The 26,073-nt window shown below is 38.3% G+C and overlaps 1 protein-coding gene across 1 annotated transcript in view; it reads right to left on the reverse strand.

The window, feature by feature from the left end:
• The window catches only part of cblb (Cbl proto-oncogene B, E3 ubiquitin protein ligase), a 62,662-nt gene that overhangs the window by 2,203 nt on the left and 34,386 nt on the right, over nt 1-26,073 (reverse strand). The window contains exons 5-16 of the mRNA XM_016558398.1: nt 18,268-18,424; nt 15,990-16,111; nt 12,425-12,562; nt 11,039-11,126; nt 10,811-10,942; nt 8,067-8,258; nt 5,549-5,716; nt 5,099-5,461; nt 3,587-3,672; nt 482-610; nt 337-401; nt 30-134 (exon numbers count right to left, since the gene is read on the reverse strand). Of these exons, the coding sequence (XP_016413884.1) occupies nt 30-134; nt 337-401; nt 482-610; nt 3,587-3,672; nt 5,099-5,461; nt 5,549-5,716; nt 8,067-8,258; nt 10,811-10,942; nt 11,039-11,126; nt 12,425-12,562; nt 15,990-16,111; nt 18,268-18,424 (1,745 nt within the window). The remainder of the gene's footprint in view (nt 1-29; nt 135-336; nt 402-481; nt 611-3,586; nt 3,673-5,098; nt 5,462-5,548; nt 5,717-8,066; nt 8,259-10,810; nt 10,943-11,038; nt 11,127-12,424; nt 12,563-15,989; nt 16,112-18,267; nt 18,425-26,073) is intronic.

A 26,073-nucleotide genomic window follows, 5' to 3' on the forward strand; every position in this document is an offset into this window, starting at 1 on the left:
TCAGATTGAGGCGCTGTGCCATTGGCTACCTTGAGGGGGCAGTAGAATGTCGTAGTCTGAGGGTGTCCTGTTGTTGAGGGGGCACTGTGTGGTGTGAGCCACACCCGAAATCAACGAACCAGAGTCAAACCCACCTGAGGGACACAACACAGTTAACTGGCCTCTGAGATTTCAACCACCATTGGCTGCCACATAAAACAATGTATACTTTAGTCCCTGACGCTACAAACACACACAATCTCCCACAATCACACTAAAAGATGGTCATACAAAAAGTGAAGATGACAGATGAAAGACGGTGTGTGTCTATATGTGTACAAGTGTGTGTTCTCTCACCATGCTCTGGAGGTTTATGTTTCTTTATGTCTGTTGAGAGATCTGACGAGCCATTTTCTAAAGCTCTTTATGGAGAGAAAACACATGTAAATGTGGGCGGCACATTAAAACAGTCATTGTTTCACTATCATGTGTGTGTTTTTACCTGTTGGGGATGCGGAAGGGGATGCAGATGGGAGGTTGTGTGATGCAGACGGGATGTGATGTGGGAATCTGATACTCGTCCTCCACTCTGTCCGTCAGACTCCGGTGGCTTGTGAAGGGGTTGGTGTGTCTGTAGATCACAAAAAACACATTTCACAACACGTAAAGGAACAAATGACACCACAGAATCAGAACCACCCAATCCCATGATGCTTCAGGCATCAGATCGGCCACAGACGGGTTCTCAGACCACAGTGACACCATTCAGCCCTACATAGCATGTTGCTATGCGGTCAGTAACGGGTTCAGATTGTTATTAGCATGTTGTTATGCAGATGGTATAGGGGATTAGAGTGTTTTTAATTCTATGATATTCTAGTCTTTATATAGACTTGTTTTCCCTTTCAGTCCAAGTCTGTTGGAATTTTTTTGCCTATTTTAGCATAAATCTGATGGCTTAGAAAAGTAAAAGCAGATCTTTGCTCAACAACAGCATGATTTGGGACATCATTCATATATGTACCATGGAAAACTTGATACATACTTGAACATCTCCCTAGCTCCAAATATGAATTACTGCATTAGCAAATACTCAAATAAACCACCTCATGTGCTCCCAAATTACAGCAAAGTGTGATATAACCATAAGTAAATATTTACATAGATGACAGCATTGTAACTGATGCCGCAGCACTCTTAGGAAAAAAAGCTCTTTGACGGGAGATTTGGACGATGTTCTCCGCCTTCATGCTGACTCACTGAAATGAGCACTCTGCAGTGTGCAAACTGGTCACTGTGAGATTAGCCAGTTTAATCATGTAATACTCTAACTAAGAGTCACAAGGCTGGGCTGAAGTAGGCAAAGCCGGCCAATATTTAAACAGGACGGTATCTACAGGGTGAGAGAGGTTAACTAGCTCTGGCTGAGATGCGATGGGTGGTCTTTCCAACCAAGTCTGAGCTGCTATACCACGATGCACCATTAGAGGGCACTTTAGACGTTTCTTATCCATGTGACGATGAAGAGATTCATTAAAGATCTTTTTCAAGTGTTTCGAAGTGCTCCTTGTTTCCAAGACATCAAGACAGTGTTTATGGAAGTACATTTGCCAAGTCTTTAACAGAAGCCAACCATAGCAATGTGAAAACACCTATGAGAGAGAGATGACAGGTTCACATGTTTTGCTTTCTTTGAGGAGGTGGAAAGTACTCTCAACAGTTCCAAGACGTTGGTTGACGTTCAGTTAACGTATGCTGGTAAGTGTGATGCTCATCACAAAGAACACAGTGTGCCCTGAAGCCAGCAGAAAAGCCTTACTATACTTACTAACAAAACAATGATCTCAGCCTATAAACACATCACTGACTACTGACGCAGCTCTATGGACAGATACACCACATACATAGACATACAACATTATTCTTCTGTGCTCTAAACAACAACCATTGTGGTTTCCAGAGTCTCTCGGTTTCATTTGTCAAAGCGGTGACAGAAACACACTTCTTGTAGCAGGAACTTCTGAGAAGAGCACAACAGTGTTGCATGAATGAAGCTATTAACATTGACAACCAAACCAATGACTAGGGTGCTATGGGTGATAGTCAGAGCTTTGCTAAGCATTTGCTAAGGCGTTTAGAGTGTTTCTAGAACACTTTATCAACCGTATATCAACATACTAAAAACCGCTCCTTAGCAACTATATAGCAATATATTAACAACACCTTAGAAACATATTAAAAGCTACTCAGAAATCTATTCAAAATTTGCTATACTAATGCTATATTTGCTATACTATGACGCTCATTGTTTTTAGAATACTTTACCAACTGTATAGCAACATACCACTCCATAGCAAAATACTAACAATACTACTACTAACGACTTTGTAGCAGCTTTTTTTACTTTTCCTTGAGAAACTGCAAAGCAACACCTAAAAAACACACTGAATGCCTTAGCAACCTCATAGCAACATTTTAAAAACTGCTCCGAACACCTTAGCAACATACTGAGTAGTTTTTAATACATTGTTATGGTTCTGCTAAGGTGTTCTGAATGTTTTTTTTAATGTTGCTATGCTGTTGATAAGGTGTTCCGTGTGTTTGTAGACATTGCTTTGCAGTTTCTCAAAGCAAAGTCAAACCACATTCAAATGTGAATGTTTGGTAATTTTATCCATGTGAAAAGTCCAATCACTTAGAAAAGTAAGAGCACACCTCTTCTGAACAAGCAACATAATTTAAGGCATCATGTATCTGTAGCACAAAAACAGCACAACAAGCTAAGTGGTGAAGTTTACTGTTAATTAACCACTTCTTTTTATCTAATTACAATAATAACAACACAAATCCAACACTCTGAGCGCAATATAAAGGAAAGAAAGAGCATAAGTGTTTGTGACAGAAGAGGATATATGGCTTGCTGCTTGGAGTATAACCTCTCATAGGCTGATTCTGCTTAATTCCCTCAAAAGCCCCACAGGAAGTCCACAACTCCTGAATCTGTGTGTGTGTGTGTGTGTCTTTATGTTTGTTTAAAGAGCACATGCTCTCCGGATCCTGGTGCTCTTGCATAATTGGTGCACATGTGTCCAAACACTGCTGTATGTATGTATGTATATGTGTGTGTGTGTGTGTGTGTGTGTGTGTGTGTGTTGTTTGATAGAGCTCTAGAGATATACAGGATGCAGTCTGTGCACATGATCCCTGGATCACATTAAAAACATTAATTCAATCCACATGATCTTTTTGTCTTTTCATCACAAAAATAATTTGTATGAAAAAGCAATAATTCAGTCATGGAACATCACGAGAGCAGATCAATAAGCAAAGCAGGAAAAGATGCTCTGGATCACGTTAAGAGATCAGCAAGTCCAAGAAAAAAAATGCAATGCTTGAGAGCGGCAAACAGGTGATTTGTCATCACACGAACATGATATGAGGTTGTTTGTTTGGTGAGGCTCCCTTCAGAATAAAAAACGATTCGGCAGCTTTACAGCGTTTATGATCAACATGCACACAAAAAACAAGAGCAGCAACAGGGCTCCAGGGAAGGGAGTGGTACGTGTGTGTGTGTGTGTGTGTGTGTGTGTGTGTGTGTGTCGCTTACCTCTGGTTGTGGTCCACAAGGGGAGGGGAGTGACGCAGAGGGGGGATGTCATACTCATCACCAGGTAACAGGCCGTTGATGAAAGACTGCAGAGAAATACATGCACACAAACACGCAATGTTAAAATAATACAACCAAGCCATTTTTGATAACACATTTTTAGATTTAATGATCAATAAGCAACCAGTCACATAGATACAGAAAATATCCATATGGGACAGAATGAACAGATCCATAGTGGATGAAAACAGTATCCATTTGAACAGATCAATAGTGGATGGATGGATGGATGGATGGATGGAAAAACAACAAAAGGTGCATATATAGATGGATGGATGTATAGACAATGGATAGAGATAGAAGAATGAATGGCAATATAGAATGATGGATGAATAGACGAATGGATGGAAAGATGAAAGGATGGACTGATTATAGATTATTATAGGATGGATGGATGGATTATTAATTTTAAATCTGAAACAAAGTAATATTGTCCATATCACAAATATTCTATATACTGGTCAGTCCTAATAAATAAATAGATTAAAGAAAAAGAGAAAAAAAAATAGAGAAAACAGTTGATATATTTTCATGCAGATTATCCTGTAAATGTGTCTAGTGAATAAACCAGAAGGAAATCTCTGATGTCTGAGTCTGTTTATTTCAGAGATCAAGAGCAGTGTGTGATGCTGCAGGCAGTGGGCTGAACAGAGCTGTGTGGGCTTGTGACGGGTGAACAGGGGCCAAACTCTCTCTGCCCACACTGTGACACTAAATTAATCCATATAGCGACATGCCAACCCGGGACAGAGAGAGAGGGAATTTTACAGTCAATTGGTGGTTAAATATAATTGCATGTTGAAAACCTTAGTAAAACAAAAGGATCAAAAAGATCCACATGCACTTCAAAAAGCCTAAAACATCTTAGATGTTTAGTTTCCAAGAGGGCTTTAATGAGAGACCTGCTACAGTTTTGCAACCAAATATTTAACTCTCTCGAATCCCCTATCACAGAACACGTTTATTTAAAGCATAATCTATAAACTCTCAGTGAGCCATGAATATGTGTGTATGTATTTTGCATTTTGGTGCATTAGCCTAGATATATGCAAAAACACATGGTGGGGTTGGAGGGCAACTGCTGTAATCATGAAAGGCTCTGAATGCTTTTTAAATACCTCTTTTTTAATGCCAGGGCCAGAAGCACTACACACAGCCGAATTTCACAGTCTTGCTTTACCGCGAATACCGTCACTGTTGCTTAGTAACAGCCATGAGCAAAAAGTGAATATTTATGGCTTAAAATTGGCATGTAAGGGCTTGTGAATGAGTACAGAAGGTTCTAGGTGATTTCAAAGCACAATGTCCGGTCATTTTTCTGCTCTTATCTCATGTTCTTGACTCTGCTTATCAAAGAAGGACATTCCAAACCTAATATAATGTGTCGCTCCCCAAAACGAGTGTGTGAACGTGATCCACATGATACAGAAGGAATGTGTGTGTGTTCCGAACCTTACTACACTCCGACTGCGCGTTCAGTCTGTGGCTGATCCAGTTTAACCCCAAGTCTGCACCGGAGCAGCTGAGGGGTCTTCCGTTGATGTGCACAGGGGTGGCGTGGGCCAGTTTGGGGGAGCGGTCTGCAGCAGACGTCTTGCAATCTGACAAAGCAGGGCTGTCTTTAGGGCTCCAGGCCTCCAGGGGCGCTCTGGGGTCCCTGGGGAGGCCAGGCGAAGGGGTGACAAGCCAGGTGGCCCGGCCTTCTTGAGGGATATGAGGTGGGCGTTCTGGCGGAGGTGGGGGAAGAGGGTCTCTCTGTGGAGGTGGAGGGGCAGGAAGGGGTTTATCCTGTTTTCTGGACATGCCTGGAGATGACTGCAAAGCGAAAAGAGAAATTTGGAACACATGGAAATAAAATGAAGAAAAATCTAAAAATGTATTGTGATCTAAAACAAAAGATACCTTGGGTGAGCCTGTGGGACTAGGAGCGGGAGAACGGATGAAATCAAGGCGGGGCGGTACGGGTGGAATGTTCAAGTGAGGACCCATGTGATCTGCAGCGGTTTTCCGGTGTTCACACACAGGGGATGAGTTCGGAGACATTATTGGCGAGTTCTGGATCTCCATGGACTATGCAAAGAAACAGAGAAACACTGATGATGGTTTATGCAATATTTAGTAGCGCTTGCAAAGATAAGCATCATTATTATTGTTCATTTATAGGGGTTGTTCATACCTGTAAGTTTAAAATTTGGTGCATAACTCATAATGCCCTTTGCTTTTACTTTTCTAAGCAATAAAATGACCAAAAAAGACTTACACTGAACTTGAGACCTTGGGACAATCAGAAATAAATCAGCTAGAACAGTGGTTCTCTACCTTCTTGACTCCAAGGCCCCCCATTGTCAAAGATATTTTTAAGGTTTTTTTTTTTATTTTTTTATATATATTACTGAAACAAGGAATGAAAATATATCAAATAATTTAATAAAATTATTTAAAAAAAATAAAAAATCCATAATTCAAATTTAAAAAAAAATAAAATTTACTCACAAACAGCAATTTCTACCTGCTTTTAAGAGCTTATCATAACTAGCGACATGTATATTCATTACAGAAATGTCCATGACTTTTTAATCTTTTATTAAAAGATTTTATTATCTAAAATAACGTTTCTTCATATATCCAAATTTTCCAAAACAATAGGAATTCTGGTTCTTAAAAAAGACAGTTTTGAGGGGAACAAATTAAAACAAAAAATATTTGCATCTGATTTCGCTTATATTAAAGCTTGTTCTGTCTTATTTTAAATAATATTAAGCTATCTTAAAGCCCCTTTGGAAGTTTGCTGATGCCCCCTAGTGGGTTCCAGTCCCTTGGTTGAAAACCTCGGACCTATAAAAGCTAGCAACCACCAAAAACACTCTAGCAACCAGATAAAAACACTCAAATCACCTTAGCAACCACATAGTAACAGCTTGACAGTCATCCTTAAAATACTGTTTTACACAATCAAGCAGCACTCAATTTTTTCCCCCAGAAAATGTTAAATCTTGTTAAATCAGTGCAATTCAGTTTCAATTTGCACAGGTCTTGGTCTTGACTAAAATAAAATGCTTCTAACAAACAAGACAAGGAGAAGAACAATGACAAACTCATTATTACCCATCATCATGATTGCGTACAAAGTTCTCCTAATGGCCTATTAGCTCCATGAATTGCTTTGGGCAGTTTAGGGTATTCAACATCCTAATCAACTAATAATAGCTGCATTAGCATATCCATGAACAGAGCAACTGCAGCTGGCCAGCTTTTGTCCATGGTGCAGAAAAATATTTACAGAGGGGGAAAGAGCTGCTAATTCAACGATACAGGAAATGAAAGGTGAATAATTTGCACTTTGTAAACTACACTTAGTACAAACTAGTTCTCACCCACTAGGGGGCCAATATCCTCTACAAGTTCTCTTGCAAGGGCATTATGAGGAGAGGGAAAAAAAATAATATCTTGCATTTCTATTTAAAAACGTTCCTGCCAGAAGGTGCCCTCTACTGCTCTCCAAGCTCGACCATTTAATGAATCTACTCAGTGGAGCTGCGGAGGTTGTGTCCTCGTGAGGCAGGTTCCAACAGGTTTCTTTTTCTAATAAAAGAGACTGACATTTATGCCGGTGGAGAGCGGGAGGCTCTTGCACCTATATAAAAGCAGGATATAGGCCTCTTTGAAGTCCAGTGAAGAATAAGAATAAATTTTTTCTAGAGGCTAGAAAAAAAGATGGTGGTAGTAGAATGACAACAGTGATGTTTGGAGCAGGTTTGGGCAGAAATAAGCTTCTGCATACTTGTAAACATATCAGAACAAACCAACAGACCTATGATAAAGTCAACATGAAATGAATTCACAACCAATTTTGCTACATAACGTGACGTATTCCAGAGTGAAACAAAACAAAAAAGTAGGTCTGGAGGGTTAGGATAAAATCAATCCATCATTATTTGAATGGGTCTTGAAAAGTTGGCATTACATACCAGAATGGATGGAACGGACTGAAAAATAAAGGGCTACATCCAAAAAAAGGAAGCTGTTTCAGAAGTTTACATTTATATAAAATATTACAGACAACATAGATTACGTAGACCATTTTAATACCATGCCCTGATGAACTGTTCACAATAAGACCATGAACAAATATTAAAGTGTACATAATTAACACAAATTCATATTCAATACTTATACACTACTATCCAAAAGTTTGGGGTCAGTAAGAAATGTATACTTTTAATCATGTGATACTGGAGACTGGAGTAATGACTGCTTAAAATGAATTTAAAGTATATTTAATATATAAAATATATTAATTTTAATTGTACTAATATTTTACAATATTACTGTTATGACTGTATTTTTTGATCAACTAAATGCAGCACTGAGCTTAAGAGATTAATTTGAAATGACTTTGGAAATTTCATGGATATTTTACCTTCTTGATATGGTCTATAACCAGCAATTCCTCTTTGTCATCATCATCATCCAGGTCCAGCATGGGGGAGTTGAAGTGGTCCAGGAAGAAGCACTTGGCTCCTACGTTGCGTGGGTCAAACGGATCAACAATAATGGGCTCGGTTCCTTTGATCTCACAGCGACAGAACGGGCAGCCCTGACCATCAGAATCCTGCAGACAAGAATCGAGGACACACTGAGTGAGCTTTAAAATACTAGCACACACTTGTAACACACACAAACACTTGTTGAAGTCCAGAAAACCGCCTCTTAGACACAAGCACACACACAGAGCGTAGTACCTCCGGTGATCTCTACCCCAACGGTTCTGGGCTGCTTATTTGTATAGTGCTGTAAACACTGACAGACTTGTGTGGAAATATGCCTCGGCTATGAGGAAGCTCTTTACTGGCAGGATCTGAAGAGCCATGCTTGATTACAAACAGCTGGAACACACATGCTACCCCCTCAAGCCGGGTACTGAATTTCTCTCATGCAGGCAGACAAGTTCGTCATGTTGCACGGCTCCGCACGGCCTGGAGACAGCTTACACATGGCAAAATGAAAAACAATCATCTTTCACTTCCTCCATTAAACTCGGAGAATCAAAGTGTGTCGATATTTACAAGAACAAAAGATGATCATGGCTGCCATCTGGTTGAGGGGTCGCTGAAAAGACATCAAAGCGTCGTTTGAAACCTAATCCTAATTAAAGCCCTTAAACGGAGGAAAAAGAAACACACCCGAACTGACTCGGCATAAAAACAATGCCATTTAAAACGAAAGGAGAGTGAGATTTCTAAGGGATAGTCACCATCCAAATTTCACTGCTGTGTGTGTTCGTAAACTTACCAGAAAAATAGCAATGAATATTAATGCCTCGGCCAGCTAGGAGGTGAGACGACACTTCTCTAGGCTCTCAGCCGGTTCAATGGTTTATTTATCTGTTAGGTCCCTTTTAAAGGCAGGTGACAGGTTAAAAGAGAAGCCACTTTGGTTGTTCTAGAAAGTGAGAGGGTGAGCAACAGCAGAAGATATTTAAAAAATTCACACAGCACTAATATTATGTCTCGTGATGGACTGTAGCTGAAGCATTTTAGATGTCATTTTAGATCTATGTTAATGTAATGAGTGTTCAGTGACAATTCTGTAATGAAGCAGATATGACACCCTTCTTCACACATTCTTACACTTAAATGCAGCACAAACGCAAGTAAACACTTGCATCTAAACTTAAAGTAGCACATTAACTGTTTCACCAACATTTGAGAAGCAGAAAGTCTCTTAATCTTAATTTAGAGCTGCATGTCTACGGTTTTATATTAGACATTTTTCAGAAAAACTTTTTCAAAATTTTATTCTGAAATGATCTGTTTGAAAAATGTGTTTATGCTATATTTCTGTTTAAAATTAATGGCACTTTGGTTTGACATTTTCTTATTTAAGGCAGTGACATTCATACATTTGTAAGCATCAAAATAATTTTTTAGGGGCCATTGTATTGTTTTGATGAAGTGCTCTTCTGAATTCAATTACCTTGAGCACTTCACTTCAACTTTCACGCAGTAAAGAACACAGGTTCATGGTCAATAAGCACAAATCTGATCTCCAGCCTCTCAGAAATCCAGATGGTAGCAGATCCATGAGCAGCAGAGTGAAAAATACTGCGACCAATAGAACAAAAATCACGAAACACTACAATAATACCGCATCTTTCTCAAATTGTTGAGGACATTATTGGAGTCAGAAAGAAGGAATGGAATCAGTGGATGATGCTGGCCAGATTCGATCCTGCTTCTCCCACAGGAGCATCAAGGTTCAAATCAGAAATATGATTGGATCCGCTTGAGTAAGTGAACTTCCCTTTATAACAAGAAAAAGCAGCATGCATCTGGCTGAAGCATCTGAGTTTAGCTGACCCTACCGTGGCCCTGAAATATTTGTTTATCATAAGACAAGCTCTGATGCTCAGACAACGCCCTAGATCTAAACATTTCTGGCAATTCGGAAGATACTTAAATTGTAAACACAAACACACTTCACAACACATTTCTAACATCACCCGTGTAAACATACACAATCACAATCATACACTGACACACAGAAACACACTGACACACAGAAACACACACCCAGAGGATAAATGCAACCAGAAGGGACACATTTCCCACCCTATTTGCCTTTCCTTCACCTGCCTGCTGTGGTGCCGCTTGCATTTGTGATCAGGACAAATGCAAAGGCAACGTAGAGACAGATTACCTGCTGTTCGTTCCCCTCTGAGCCCTGATAACGCTCAGTATTCTGGTCATAGCATGCCATTAAAGCACTTCTAACTAAATCCATCAGCTGAGCACTGGGCATAATTTTTGTTTTTTCTTTTTTTTCCAAAACAATTAGTGTACTGAATTAATAAGTGACAACAGTGCCATCGAAGAGCATGCTTAAGATGAAATATGAGATTAAATGTTTGAAGAAATGAAAGAAAAATCACTTTTAGAAAAAAATTTTAATCTTGTGTAATTTCCAAATCAAGGTAATTTCAATTTCAATGTCAAATTATGCAGTGTGAAAATATTACTTATGTGTAATTAGAACACAAAAAAAATTCTAACTATGAATTTTCAGGAGGAGGAGTTTGGCATTTCATACACACACACACAGCTGGACATTAATAGTAGACAACTTAAATACACTAGTGAAGTATAAAAACATCTTTATACATACCTGCCATGATGTCAAACAGGAAGTGCACATGAGGTGACCACATGGCTCTATCTTAACATCTTTATCATTTTCGGCACAGATCTTACACAGCTGAAACGTGGAGCCCATCTCACAGTACAACTCATACTGCTCCTAAAAAGACCGAAAAAAGAGAGAAAAAAATTTGATGAAAAAGATAGTATACAAAATCTGACATATAGCCTACCCAAACGTGCATCGGTTACTAACCTGTGTGACCTTAATGTGGTCTTGTGGGGTGGGTTCACACAGGCCTGTGAGATCTGGGTTATAACTGCGCCCATCTGGAAACAGATAACTACAGATGGAGAGAAAGATAGCAGAAAGAGAACGAGGTTAAGAGACTTGTCCTCATGTGCAACTGGCTCTGTGGCATCTCCATTAGCAGTGCTGTGAAAGTGGGCCATCTCCCCAGCCCATCCAATCACAGCCAATGTCTGAACCGCTGCACGTACAGCAGGGATCAAACCTCTCGGCTAGGGCAATCAGATGAAAGAGAGAGAGAGAGGGAGAGGGAGAGAGAGAGAGAGACGTCCAGACAAAATCTGCAGGGGTTTTTTCTGCATTTTCTGTGTTGGGAAGAATTCAGCAGAATGGTTTTAAACAGAATGGTTAAAATGTGTTAAATAGAGCCGACAGCGTTTACTGATGACTTAAAGCATAATCAAATTATCTTAAAAACCTACAGAATGCAAACAAATTAAATGACAGGTGTTCAAATTCTGTATAAATCAGTTTCTTGTGCGTGCCTGGTGTCAGTCTTTTTGTGTGAAGAAAACAGAGTTGTGCATGCATATCAGATTCTTTATCTAAACAGAATTTGGAGACCATGGTACAGCTCAGATGGTGTGAGATTGGCGTGTGGCACTGGACCGGGCAGACAGAGCCACAAAACCAGTGATGTGATGTGGTTCAGAGACAGCTGACACAGCAACAGTGACAGCTACATGCAGCTAAACCCGCAAATGATGCCCTAAACAGACATGTCAGTAAGACACCTGCCAACAAAGAGAAAGGGGTGAACAGAGTGTGTGTGTCTATGTGTGTTTGTTTACAAGAAAGACTGCCAATTTATCCGTACATATTGAGCAGAAAGGGTGCTTCACAGAAGAACTACAGGAGTTGATTCCAGGAAAATGGGACAAAATGAGCAGATCTGGACACAGGGGCACCAGAACCCCGTCTTTGGCCCATTCAATCAAACTTAGTCAGTTAATATTAAAATATGCACCACTGCTGGCTCAGATGCAGGAAATAATTATTTATATTTACGTAGAAAAAAGCCAATCAATGCTCCTTGCAATCAATGCACTTAATAAAATGAAAAAGCAAAGTGGTGCCAAACCTACAAACTGCACTTTTATGGTTTACTGCACAGCTGTTACCATTCTGGATTCAATTACTGATAAAAAATCATCTAAAAGATAAAAACTATTGTGACAAGTTACAAAGTTTAATAGTTTGATAATGGAGACAAGAGGGAGGACTGGGACTGGAACTCAAAACGCCCACATGAGCACCATGGCTCAACATGCAGCAACCACTAGGCCAAAGCTCTGATGTTTATTTAATAGTTTAATCTGTATAGGTACTCACAAGCCTTCTCTGCATCCATCAATAAGTGCCTGGAACAGCGGCTTGTTATGTGGGATGGTCTGCAGGATGTTGCCATCACTGGTGACGTAGCCAATGGCCCACTGTCCTAACCGCGTACAGCTCAGCCTGAAGATGTAGCTGGGGACGGAGCGAGAGAGAAACCAACTGTAAAAAACCATAATGCACACCAAAACAGCTGACACATAACATGAGCACGAATGAGGTTATGTAAATAGAACACTTGTGTGCTTATCATTTGCATGAAAGCAGCAGGCTTGGGTCAATTATGTTAAAGAAAACATTTATTTGGGTAGAAACTGAAAACAATAGTGCATAAGTTTTGATATCCTAACAGAAATTATGAAATAATCAAAGGCTAGGAAAAACAATGGAGGGAAAAACACAACCATATGGATGACATTTACTTCTGCATGCCCCTTTACCAAGAAATGTAAGAGGAAAAGGAAACGAAAAGCACATTTTTGGAGTTATTCAAAGACGTCTCTTGGTTATGCAACTGCTGAACAACAAATTCAGCCAGGATTAAGAGACTAGCTGGTACCAGACTGAACCTTTCCATTCAATATCCCACAGCATCAGGGTGGCACAGGCTGGCACTCAGGCCGGAAAAAGGGGGAAAAAATGTTTCTGACGGAGGAATGGAAGGAGAACAGGTTGACATTTCTCAGCAGGAGGTGGAAGAGTTTATACATGTGTCTTGCAGAATTCGATTTGCAATGATAAATGCTACTTCCTCATGTGATGTCACAAACATCACAAATGTGCGAATGAGATGGATCAGACAAAGGTTAGCAAGGCCAAAATAAGACAATTCGACGAGGTACATGCAACACTTCAACAAAAGTGACATTTTGCCATGTTTGAGCCACTATTTTGAGAAATCAGACCGCACACACTGATCCACCACAGGAAAAGGTAATGGCCTGATGTAAGGGATTGTTGCAGGATTTCTTGATTACATTAGAGTTATTTCTAATGCAGCTGCTAGGGATGAATGGAGCTCTCTGTGTTAAATGTGATTAATCTCATAATGCTCCGCTGTGCTGCTTTCACGCTGGACATGGAGCTTTTCATGCACAGGGGGAAAAAAATTGTACAGTCTCGACACTAACTCTTGTTAACACTCTTTCAACTCATCTCTCTGTCAGTCACTCTTTCTCCTCTCTCTTTTGTTTAATATGAGAGCTGCTACAGTACCTTTCCTTTTATGCTTTTAAAATGTACTATTGGCATAATTTATCATTTGACACTTTTTATTTATAGGCTAGGCAAATGCAGTACCTACACCAACACTGAAAAAAATTGGCTTCAAAGATTTTTTTTAATTGATTTTATATCAATTTTTACTTTGAAATCTGACCATAGATAAACCAAACCGCTCTGTCACAGGGCAGATCTTAGTCTAAGAGACTCGTTTTTAGTCATAATTCACTTTTGAAAAAATGTCCATGCTAATAGAATGAATGGGGACTAAAGCTTTGAAGTGAAAAAACAAAACAAAAAAAAGTATGAAAAATTACCATTTAAATATTCTGAAGTCATATGATAGCCTTGTGTGGGAAATAGCTAAATTCAAAACATTTTCACTGAAATTTTCTCCTCCAGTGAGCTGTTAACCATTGACATATGGCAGTATATACATCGCTACCGCGGTATAAATTGTCAACCGCAACAGATTTTTTTTTTATTCGGTGTAAACCGCGACATGTAAATAAGTGGGCGTGGTTAACTCACATGCAGCACACGTGAGACTGAGATGCTGCCTTTTGTCAAAGAAACATGGTGAAAGATGAACGAATAGATCAGGAGGATCCACAAAGGATTACATTTTCAAAAGAGTTGTTAATAACGTGATATTGTAGGAACAAAGGTGCAACAATCAACCGCGAGAGCAGTGCAGCAGCCAGAGAGTTTAGAGGAGCGCACAGGCTCACAACAGAGGAAGCATTATGAATTCAGCTTACCTGACTCCAAAAGTTCATATTTCAATGTCATAACAAATAGAAATAGTCTTAATGTATATTTATCGACATCTTACCACCTCTTATGTGTACAGTTAATTTTGACACACCAGAATCGCATTCAACGTGGACGCGAGTAAAACTATAACACGAGTTTTTTTTTTACTAAATAAATAGTTTACCAAATAAAAGAAAAAGAAAAATCAAACAAGGTGAAGAACGTTTCATTTCTAAAGTATTTGAGTTTATTTATTATATAAAGCCCTTTTTGTAGATTTTCAGAATAACTACATATACAAATAACTATATCGTGAAATGTATTGTTACAGTGAAATAAAATTAGTCATAACGTGAAACAGAATTTTGGTCATACCGCCCACCCCTAATTGACATTACCAAACTCATGAACAGAATCAGTTCAATTCATTTACCAATCATTTACAATGGTTTTGTGAACTGGATCAAGCAATTCTAATGAACATGCCAAGAAGACAAATGAAACCGAAATCAAGGTTTTCAGTGAATAATGACTTCAATTTTTTTGCATGTTTTGAAGCTTATCAGCCTCAGTCCTCATTTACTTTCATGCAACAAGGGTATTCTTCAAAAATAGACTTCCAGCTATCAGTTTTTGTTTCCTGGGGTAATTCAGCTTCCCACGGCTGGTTATTCTGCACTGTGGCACTGGGTAGACAGGTCCTGGTAGGCAGAGAGCGCAATATGGATGTCTAGAGAGAAGGAACTGGGAAATGATTGTCATGGAAAGCAAACCAAGTCACCAACACCCTCCGAGTCATCACACACAAACACACACACACAGATCATAAAAAGCTCCGGGCTGCTGTGACCACTGAGACAGCGAGTGTGTGTTTCCGCACTAATGAGCCCTGCCTCTCGTGTCACACTGCCCTGATATAAACAGACATGAATATGACATCCGGCATGTCAAAAGCTTGATTTTGCCAGGTGACGGTTACGGGTAGATGCTCAGCGTGAAACACATATAGCCTCCTTGGGTGCCGCCATGACCTTCTCACCACACACAGCTGCTGCTCCTCTTCAGTAGATTGGTATTTGCATACAGTTCTGCTCGACCACCCAGTGTCCTTGACTTGCTTCTGTTTGTTCAGCCACATCTCTCGAACCCACATCAGCATTTTATGGCTTCACTATTATCTTGCTGTTGCATTAAACGACTCTAACCAGTGTGTAATCATGCCTGCCATCTGGCTCTGGACCTCGGAGTTGTTTTGGCGCAGATGTGATGCTGTTTCTCTAATCAGCTAATCCAAAAAGGCTGGATTTAACTACCCCTGTCTCCCTGCGGCACTGACCGGCACCCTTAGCGTACTGGTACGGTACAATCTAGACGGCCAATGCAATGGTCAGGGGTTCATTTCCAGGTTACACTGATCTTAGATGCTAGACCAGTGCCTGCTAAATGACAAACAAGAGTCGGAGAGAAGCGCAGACAAAGAGCCTCCTGTAATAAGCTAACTGGAGAAAAACAGCTGGCCTGGCGCACCACGCAGCAGATGGTACGTCTATTACAGCCATCCAGTTACACACAGACTAGTCTGTACCTGCCAGGTTTGTTGATGTACTTCTGCAGGCGTGCCTTTACTTCATCATACGTCAGAAAGGCCATGTAGCCTGGGTGCGTGACTGCCAGGAAATTCCAGTTCCTCAGGATTGAGCCCCACGGCTACAGGAAAGAGAAAAGAATTAGAGAGAAAGGTAGTGGTTTTAGGAAGCCTGTAATCTGTAATACTGCAAAGAGCTCAGAAAACAGACGTCAGACTGGAGTGTGCCAGCATACAGTGCACTGCATTTTTACCACCTTTCAGACGATTAAATCAACAAAGCTGACACACCAACTAAACTAGGTGCACAACTGTTCCTTGTAGTTGGATTTACAACAATCCCACAAAAAATAAATATTAAGTCACAGATAAAAATGCCTGACTGTTACACACTTTTCACACTAAACATATAACAAATATATGATAAAAAGTGTTTTAGATTATACAATAATATGTATTATATAATTACATTATCTTTGCACTATTTATTTTAAAGAAGAACAGCACAAACATGTTTCAAACTAAACATTTAGCACACAAAACAAGTGTTTTAAATTATAAAATAATAAATATGCTATTCAAAATGTCGACAAAAGTATTTGGACACCTACATCATAGTTAAAAATGAATGAATGTTGCATAAAACTAAAAAATTTTTTTTTTTTAAAGATCAAACCATGTGCAATTTATTTTGATGAAAACCACAAACACACTTCAAACTAAATATTTAACAAAAAGAAGTGTTTTGAATTATAAACCAATAAATATGCTGTTTAAAATGAAAACAAGTATTTGGAAACTTTCTGGTTGTCAGAGGTTCATTGAACATGGTTATAGTTAATGCACAATGGTAATGGGGAAGTGGCTATGTCCATTAAAAATCAAAAGAAAAGGGAAGTTACTGTAGTTCTAAGATCAACCATAATTTCTTTGCAGATGCTGTTTGTTTTGAATTGTATTTTCTAATGCAGGGTTTTGTGATTCTAAGGACTCCCAAATGTGATGACCTGCTGCCTAAAATATAAAAATATCTGTATTTTCATGTCACAAAAATGTGATAATTTAAAAATATCTTATTAAAAATTAAATAATTAAATATTAGCTAATTAAATAATTAGCTTTTATTTTGTCACTGCACTAAAGCCAAATTATTAAAATATTGAGAAACATTTACTTTTTATTAAGTTAATTTCTTAATGTTAACACACATTCATTCTGACAGCCCTAAAAACAAATTTTATTACACATTTTCTGCGAACCTGCTAGTACCTTTTAATGGCCCCTGGACTGCAATTTGAAAACATAATACAATGACTTAATACAATGACATTTAAACATTTTCAAGAGTAACTTAAAGGTCCAATACTTTTTGTCTCTTTGTACATTCTTAAACACATCTTGACATATCAGAACTAAATGAAAAGCAGCTGGGACTCTTGATACATAAAAAAAAAAAAAATTATGCTGTTTCCTCTTTCCCATACAAACATAACCAATCCAGACTTAAGCAATTTCCAAAAATCTGCAGCAGAGCTACAAAGAGACAGAGTTTTGGATGTTCAAATGAGTAGGGTGTAGTTTTGTTGGCTTTGGCTGTAAGGTAGCGGGGGTCGTGTGTGGTGATTCAGCCGAGGAACATCACATGACGATTAGAAGCACGGCATGAGATAAAAACTTCATATTGCTCACCGATTGACTCACATGCATAAACAAATCCACGCTAATGAAATGATGTGGGTCCTTCCAGCACATTTCTGGGAATTTGAGTATTTTTTTGCACCAAAGACTTGAGTAGGTAGACAAAAAAAAGTAGGTGTTTTTCAGCCGATACGTAATAAGGCTTGTGCAAGCACAGGTTTGTAAGCATGTGTGTTGTGGTTAAGGATGAGGTGTGTTTTTCTAACTTAGGGATTCCTCTGCTTAAAACAAACCTCTCACTCGACACTCATTCACAGAGGTGATCCCCAGTGTTAGCGCTATTTTCCATCAGACGTGATGACTACAAAACATTGAGACGTTTTTGATGTTTTCAATTTAAGCGTGGTTATCTGTGAGACATCTGTACACGGTTTCTCCTCAGAATGAGTTGATCGACCCACGCTGGAGTGAGAGAAAAACCAGGGTGATCCTTCTGTATCACTTTCGTTATTACGATTAGCTGCTTTTAGAAAGTAGTTGACATTTAAATGTTAGCTTGATATAAGCAGATCTAAATGGTGAGAATTCGAGAGAAATGGTCTTAAATGGAGCTGTGGGAGGTGAGGGGTTTAGGGGTTACCTGAAAAAGACGAGTAAAGATGTCGAACTCAAAGACGGAGATGTAGTCGTTGCAGGTGAGGTCGATGGTGGATTTCAGAGCCATGGCCTCCAACCCGGAGCTGATGGGGTGCACGTCGTGAAGGCACTGCCGGAACATTTTCCATGGCACTATTGTTCTGGAATCACACAAGCACAGACAAATGCACACTGGGATTAGACTTCCTTCTCGAAATACATCAAATAGATTTGGGGTGTAAACATTAACTGAATCAGACATCAAATCCTTCAGTCACTCGCCTGTGAAATTTAATGAAGAAAATGTGTTTGCCAGGTCAGTGCTACAGTATTTGTGATGTGGTTGCTAGGGTGTTCTGGATGGTTGTTAGTGTGTTGCTATGCAGTTGCTTGGGAGTTTTGAGTGGTTGTGAGCATATTACTATGCAGTATGTCTGCGGTTGGTGTTCTGGGTAGCTGTTAGCATCTTGCTATGCAGTTTTTGTTTTAATTATTATTATTATTATTATTATAGTTATTGTTTCTTGCTATGCAGTTGTTAGGGTGATCCGAGTAGCTGTTTTGTTGGTATGTGGTTGCTAAGAATTTTTGGGTGGTTGTTAGCATGTTGCTATGCAGTTGCTTGGATGTTCTGAGTGGTTGTTATCTTGTTGCTATGTTGTTCTGAGCATAGATAAATATACGCAAATATCTTATTACTGGCTGTTTCTATAGGCCACTATATGTAAGCCGTCTGCCATATTGGAATGGTCAAGTGTCTCTAACCGTATATGCATATATGAATATATGAGCAGATGATTTTGCTAAACTAACACAATACAAAAAGACAAAGCCCTTAACTAAGACGAAATTAAAAAGTTACCATAGTTTAAAAACCTGTAATACGGAGTTAATAAAAATAAAAAACTCCTGTGAAAGTTTATCACATTTCTTTGGAAATTTACATTTCTGTGGTTTTTACAACCAGAGGCTGCGCAATGTTGTGGCATCTCAGAAAACTCATTGATTTTTACTGTTAATGATGACACTTTAACCGTTCCAAGTTGGCAGACACATCGACGTGTCTGAAGCAGTCAAGTGTGAGATCTACCTATACATATCTATCTAGTGGTCGACCGATATGGGTTTTTTGACAGCCGATACCGATGCGGATATCTTGGTAAGCAGGGTGGCCGATGGCCGATATAAAGCCGATAAAATTTTATTTATTTTAATTCATATTTAAGAAATTTGAAATAATTTGAAAATGGATTAAAAAATAAACATGTAAAATAAACATACTTATACTCTAGAAGACAAATTATTCTTCACAAATAGATAAATATTTAATACAAATATAATTAAAAAGGAGACAGAACTAAATGACAACAGCGAACAGCCGTCAAAATAAAAGTCAGACGCGCCGTCAAAATAAACCTCGAACACATCGCCAAACAGAAAAACGTATCGGCCGGTGCCGATATTTGATATATCTTATCGGTCTTGGCGATATATCGGTCGACCACTATTCTGAATAGTCGCAAGCATGGTGCTGTGTGGTTTCTAGGGTGTTCTGAGTGGTTGTTAGCATGTTGCTATGTGGTTGGTGTGCTGAATTGTTGTAAACATGTTGCTATGCGATTGCTAGAATGTTCTGAGTGATTGGTAGTGTGTTGCTTGGTCCCACACATTAAGAACAACACACTTGCCAGAATGACTAAGAACACTAGTTCTTACTGTATCCGTGCTTATGTCTGGTAACTCTTATTCACATACTGTAAAAATGTCGTACATATTCCTCTGGTGGTCTGTGACAGCCACAAAATGGAGGTTGAGGTAAATAGAAGAGCATGTGGAGAAAAGTGCCACTGACGCTTTGCTTCGACTCTAAAGAACACTTTCAAAAACACTGACCGTCACAAATTGACCAATAAACACTTTCTGACACAAACACACACTTGGAAGGAGAAAAAGACAATATCAGAGCTTCTTAAAAGCCTGTTCTCTTTTCTTGGTTAACACAGAAATCTTCACTTCAGTGTAATGGCACGTCGAGCAGTCACATCGTTCCTTCAGGTGAGACAACAAAAGAGACTTGTCACACTAATAACAGAGGATCTAGGCTACTGTTCTTCATTCTGACAATCTGACAGTGTCAGCCACCCTGAGAGAGCATTACCCATCATTCCTGTGACTTCTGTTGGCTGCTGTTTCTTAGAAAGCTTTGGACCAAAATCAGAAACATTCTGGTTTCGCAAGTAGCCCGAGTCTTTCAGGAACTAAAAACGGTTCTGGATTAAAACACAAAAGTAATGACAGCGATAATGGATGAGGATCAGAGCCTGTTCATCAGGATAATAAAGAAAATAAGTGAATCATCTGGATGTCAGAAACAATGGCATGGAAGAGCAGCTGGTTAATGAGGAAACATCAGCTTTGCTGATTCCTATTAGAAAGGGCAGTGGCCTGCTGGTTAATTTTTAACACGTAGTGAAATCTTTCTTACACACACACGTTTAACCAGTTATCTAAATGATGACTGCCTTTTGACTTCTATTGCACTTGAATAAAAGGTAATAATATTAAAATTCCCTTCCTATATGATTCACTGGACTACTTGATTCTGATTGTGAAATTATTTTTGTATAATGACCACGACTTAACTATACATTTAATTGTTGTCCCAGGCCATTCTCATATATAGGTTTATTTCGAATGCTAACACGTTTTTAGAAGCAAATATTATTATATATTATATTTCTTATTTATTAATCATTCTTTCAATACAATCACATTTTTTAAAATAAATTAATACTTTTATTCAGAAAGGATGCATAAAATGGACCAAAAGTGACAGTAAATAAATTTATAACATTACAAAAAAAATTCTTACATGTTACAAATGTATTTCTTTAAATTTTTTTTATTAAATAATGCAAAAAAATGTATCACAGTTTCTTCAAAAATATTAAGATATAAAACATTAATAATAAGAAATGTTTCTTCAGTGCCAAATCAGCATATTAGAATGATTTCTGAAGATCACGAGTAAATTACATTTGAAAATAAAATAGGAAACGATAATATTTCAAAATATTATTGTTTTTACTGTATTTTTGAACAAATATAATGCAGCCATGATGGGCATAAGAGACAGAAATCTTAATAAAATCTGACCAACACTTTAAAGGTGCTGTTCAGTGTTTTCCATGTTAAAATGTACTAGGTTTATCATGTAGAGGCAATTATAAGTTATTTGTAGGTTGATTTCTCTAAGCTTTATCATCTCAGCATTCAAACCCATTTCCATCATGTCATGAGTTCTGCGCATTATGCATCTTCAGCATGATTACACTGCAGTTCAGCATGGAATTGACCACTTTTTCCAGAGCAAATTTGTGTTTTGCATTTGTATTAATCAGCAACCACAGCAAAATAGCGCAAAAGTGGTGATGCATCACCAGGAATAAGGAAACTCATTCTAGCCTCTGATAAACTTCCAAATGATGCAGTAAAGAAAACAAAGAATTAACCTGGTGAGTTTACTGAAGGGTAAAGAAATAAATGGCTCATAAATACCATACGCATCCAAGTCAGCAATATTGAGGTTACCAAGTAATTTTTCTACAAGTGATCCTTCTTTTCCTCCTTACACTGTCTACTTGTAGCTGGACGGGAGAGCTGAGCTTAGTTCTGTGATGGACAGATGAAAAAAGACAAGATCTAGTTTAATTACATTTATTATAATAGCTGACCCCTTAATTAAGGAAGACTTTTTAAATGGGCCGAGGGCATTCTCTCAATGGACGACACAAAAGGAAGCTCATTAAGGACCCTGTTCTTGCCAATTACTGTAGCAGGACAGGTACAGACATACGCATAATACCATCATACTAATAAATAACAGAACAAAGAAGTGGAGAGTCAGAGCGAGGCAGGTCACGAGGCAGGAGAACTATTTTCACATCTATTCAAACAGGCTCCAAAAAGCCTCCACAAAATCATGTTGTCCGTTAAGAGAAACAAATTGGGTCAAATTCTGAATCTGAGTGCTTGCTCTGGGGCAATTTGGTTGTGTGATAATCCCCTGTGCTATCAGAAGAAAATCAGCAAGTGCATTATTTGAATTCACTAAACAGCTGCCGCCCGAGTAAGACAGAAAACAGGCAGCTCAGCCAATGGCCTTCAGTGTTGCCACAGGAAACCGTGCTCCTATTGGCCCGTGGCCACTTACGACATTTAAACGAGAGATTGAAATGGATTTGAGTCTCGGCGGACAGAAGGGAGTTTAATAAGGAAAATTAGCTTGAAAACAATCTCTCCTCAACCCGTCAGTCAGCGAAACAGCGGGACATTAATATGAACTGATAATGAGGAAACGGTGAGCAAGACTTCCTGTTGCTACTGCAGAGGAACATATAGATCTTATTTTTCCATCATTATATCATCTGCATATCAAATACTGCACGCCTATTGCATCTGTGTCTGGGTGGGGTTAGTCTACGCATCATAGTACAGAAAACAGTGTTCAGATGAGAGGGGGAGGTGACTTCACATTTATTCCATTCTATGGTTACTCTGAGTAAAAGCATTATATTCCATTATCAAGAGACCACAAAGACAGAAGGAGAGAGATAGAGATAGAGAGAGAGAGAGAGAGAGAGAGAGAGAGAGAGAGAACTTATAATTATAAGGTTTGATCAGTGTTGCCACAGGAAACCGTGCTCCTATTGGCCCGTGGCCACTTACGACATTTAAACGAGAGATTGAAATGGATTTGAGTCTCGGCGGACAGAAGGGAGTTTAATAAGGAAAATTAGCTTGAAAACAATCTCTCCTCAACCCGTCAGTCAGCGAAACAGCGGGACATTAATATGAACTGATAATGAGGAAACGGTGAGCAAGACTTCCTGTTGCTACTGCAGAGGAACATATAGATCTTATTTTTCCATCATTATATCATCTGCATATCAAATACTGCACGCCTATTGCATCTGTGTCTGGGTGGGGTTAGTCTACGCATCATAGTACAGAAAACAGTGTTCAGATGAGAGGGGGAGGTGACTTCACATTTATTCCATTCTATGGTTACTCTGAGTAAAAGCATTATATTCCATTATCAAGAGACCACAAAGACAGAAGGAGAGAGATAGAGATAGAGAGAGAGAGAGAGAGAGAGAGAGAGAGAGAGAGAACTTATAAGGTCTGATATTATCTTTCTAATCTCAGAGCAATCTGACCTGCTAGATGAATTACATTACATTTTTTACACAAGAATGCTTATGGTCTAAAAATCGGGTATACTATATATACACATAGTGGGGTCCAAAAGTCTGAGTTCATTAGTGAAAATGCATCATCTTTTTTGCATTTTCTTCCTTCAAAAGACATAAATGACATGATGATCATTTTTTGTCTTATCTAATAATTTATTAAAAACTACATTGAATATGCAATTCACAACGAATTCTATGATGACCATTTTTTTTCTCTGTTATTTCAAAGTCAAAAATGCAGAGTGATGCAACCATCCTGATAACATAATGAAGAAAAAGAAGCCTTATTAAAATAATAAAGTTCTTGAAAAGAAAAAGTTGTCATAATATTTGATTATTATTTCTTAGTAAGAAATGTACATTACTGTTCAAAAGTTTGGGTTCAGTAAGATTTAATGCTTTTGAAAGTAGTCTCTTATTCTCACCAAGGCTGCATTTATTTGATCAAAAATACAATAAAAACACTAATATTGTGAAACTACTTAAAACAATTGTTTACTATTTTTTTATATTTTAACATTTTATTTATTCCTATAATGGCAACACTGAATTTTCAGCAGCCAAAACTACTGTACTTCACTGCTTTTTAATATTTGAAAAAACAGTCAACCAAATCAAAACCATTTGGGCCATTAAACTTTGAACTTGAAAAAATTTTTTACAGTAGATTTTTCTTGAACAGTATTATTTGCCACTGAACGTTTTTACAGTAGATTTTTCTTGAACAGTATTATTTGCCACTGAAGTTAATTTACAAATGTTATTTTCAAGATTACATTTCATCAAGTTAATTGAACTTCACAAGTTTGCGTAAAACTCTGAGGCAAGAACATCTGACCAAGTTCCAACGATCAGTGTCACAAATTTACTTATTTGATTAGTGAATCTGAAATATTTCTCATTTGTTACAACTTTTCAACCAGACTTTTAGAACGGTGCATGTTAAACAAGTTCATTAATCTTGTCTCAGTACACAAAACACGCACAGACATGCATATATGGGTACGCTGAGCAGCTAACTCTGCAGGCTACAGATTTGAGCTCTAGTTCTCACTGGATTGATGGCATAAGGATGCTGAGCTTTCTATTTCCACACAGAGCGAGAGAAACAGAGATAGAACAGCTGAAGGAAGGCTGCTCTACTTCTCGTATCAATGACTCATGCACACTTCCTCTGTACAGAGCGGGAAGTAGACCTTTATAATAAATCTATAATATATCAGAGCGGTAACTAGATACACACTAGAGGCTGCGCCGGTCTTTTCCCGTCTCTCAATCTCTCTTGCTCTTCCTCTCTTGCATAGCTGATCACACCTGCCCCATTATGAGGCCTTTCAGTCTCTAACACGGCCTGTGTCCATGCACACGTTCACACTTCCTTTAACTCTCCGATTTGTTGGATCAAACAGAAGATAAAATACGCAGCAGCCACAGAGATTGCAAATGAATTAAACATGACAATCTGCAAATGGACAACACCATTAAAGATCTAGAGAGATCTGCACTCAGACGGCCTGAGCGCTGTGCTTAGAATGGAAATCAGCTTAATTCCACGTTGTTATTTAATTTTTTTCTCCTATCAGAGAAAGCAATTAAAATAACCTCACAGTAAAAGAATAACTCTTTAAAAAAACTCATACAATCTAAATTAAAGTCTCTTACAGCAACAATGTTCACAGCAACACATAACACACAAGATGCACAGCCACTGCACTAAAAATATCATGACTATTTTTGTTAAATGTCATCAAGATATTATTGAATGCTTGAATCTGATTGATTTACGAACATTCTAAGATGTGCAATTATTTTCAGAGAAACACATGGTTAAAGTAGCTCCAGGCAGGTCTTGACCGCATTACATGTTCATATCACTTTGCCAAATGATTTCCGTTATTTCAAAGGTACTTACAACAGCAAAAGAACCAAAACCTACAATGAAACTGACCAATGACTGACTCTCTCTGTCTCTCTCTCTCTCATGAATGTCTTGAAATACAACTTCTGAACAATATCTTGAGATGTGGTAACTTTAGTATAAGTGGAATAACTGATTCAGGTCTGTTGAAATATTAGAAAATAATGCACACTCGAGGTGTAACGGCCATTATTATATTATATTATATTATATTATATTATATTATATTATATTATATTATATTATATTATATTATATTATATTATATTAAGGGCTGTAATCGTTAATGCGTTAACGCATGCGATTAATTTTACAATCCTTAACGCGTTAAAATAATTTAACGCAATTAATGCAAAATTACTGAAGCACAATTTCTATTCTAACCCTTTAACCCAATTTTGCTTCTCTGCTTGCGATCAGATCATTTTATGCTGCTAAACTCCGGGAAAGTTTTTTGTCCAATGATCCAGTAAGCGAATGCATTCAAACAATCCGTCCAAAACAGCGCTAATATAAAGGAAACCAGGCTGATTACATCAGAGATTGCAGAGAGAACAGAGACTCGCGCTGCGTTTTCAGTGAATTATTCATTCCAGTGTGTTTCGCTTTTAAACACAAGCTCTGTCATATTCTGTGA

The sequence above is a fragment of the Sinocyclocheilus rhinocerous genome, unplaced genomic scaffold (assembly GCF_001515625.1).
Source record: "Sinocyclocheilus rhinocerous isolate Xijiao unplaced genomic scaffold, SAMN03320098_v1.1 scaffold767, whole genome shotgun sequence".
Lineage (NCBI taxonomy): Eukaryota > Metazoa > Chordata > Actinopteri > Cypriniformes > Cyprinidae > Sinocyclocheilus > Sinocyclocheilus rhinocerous.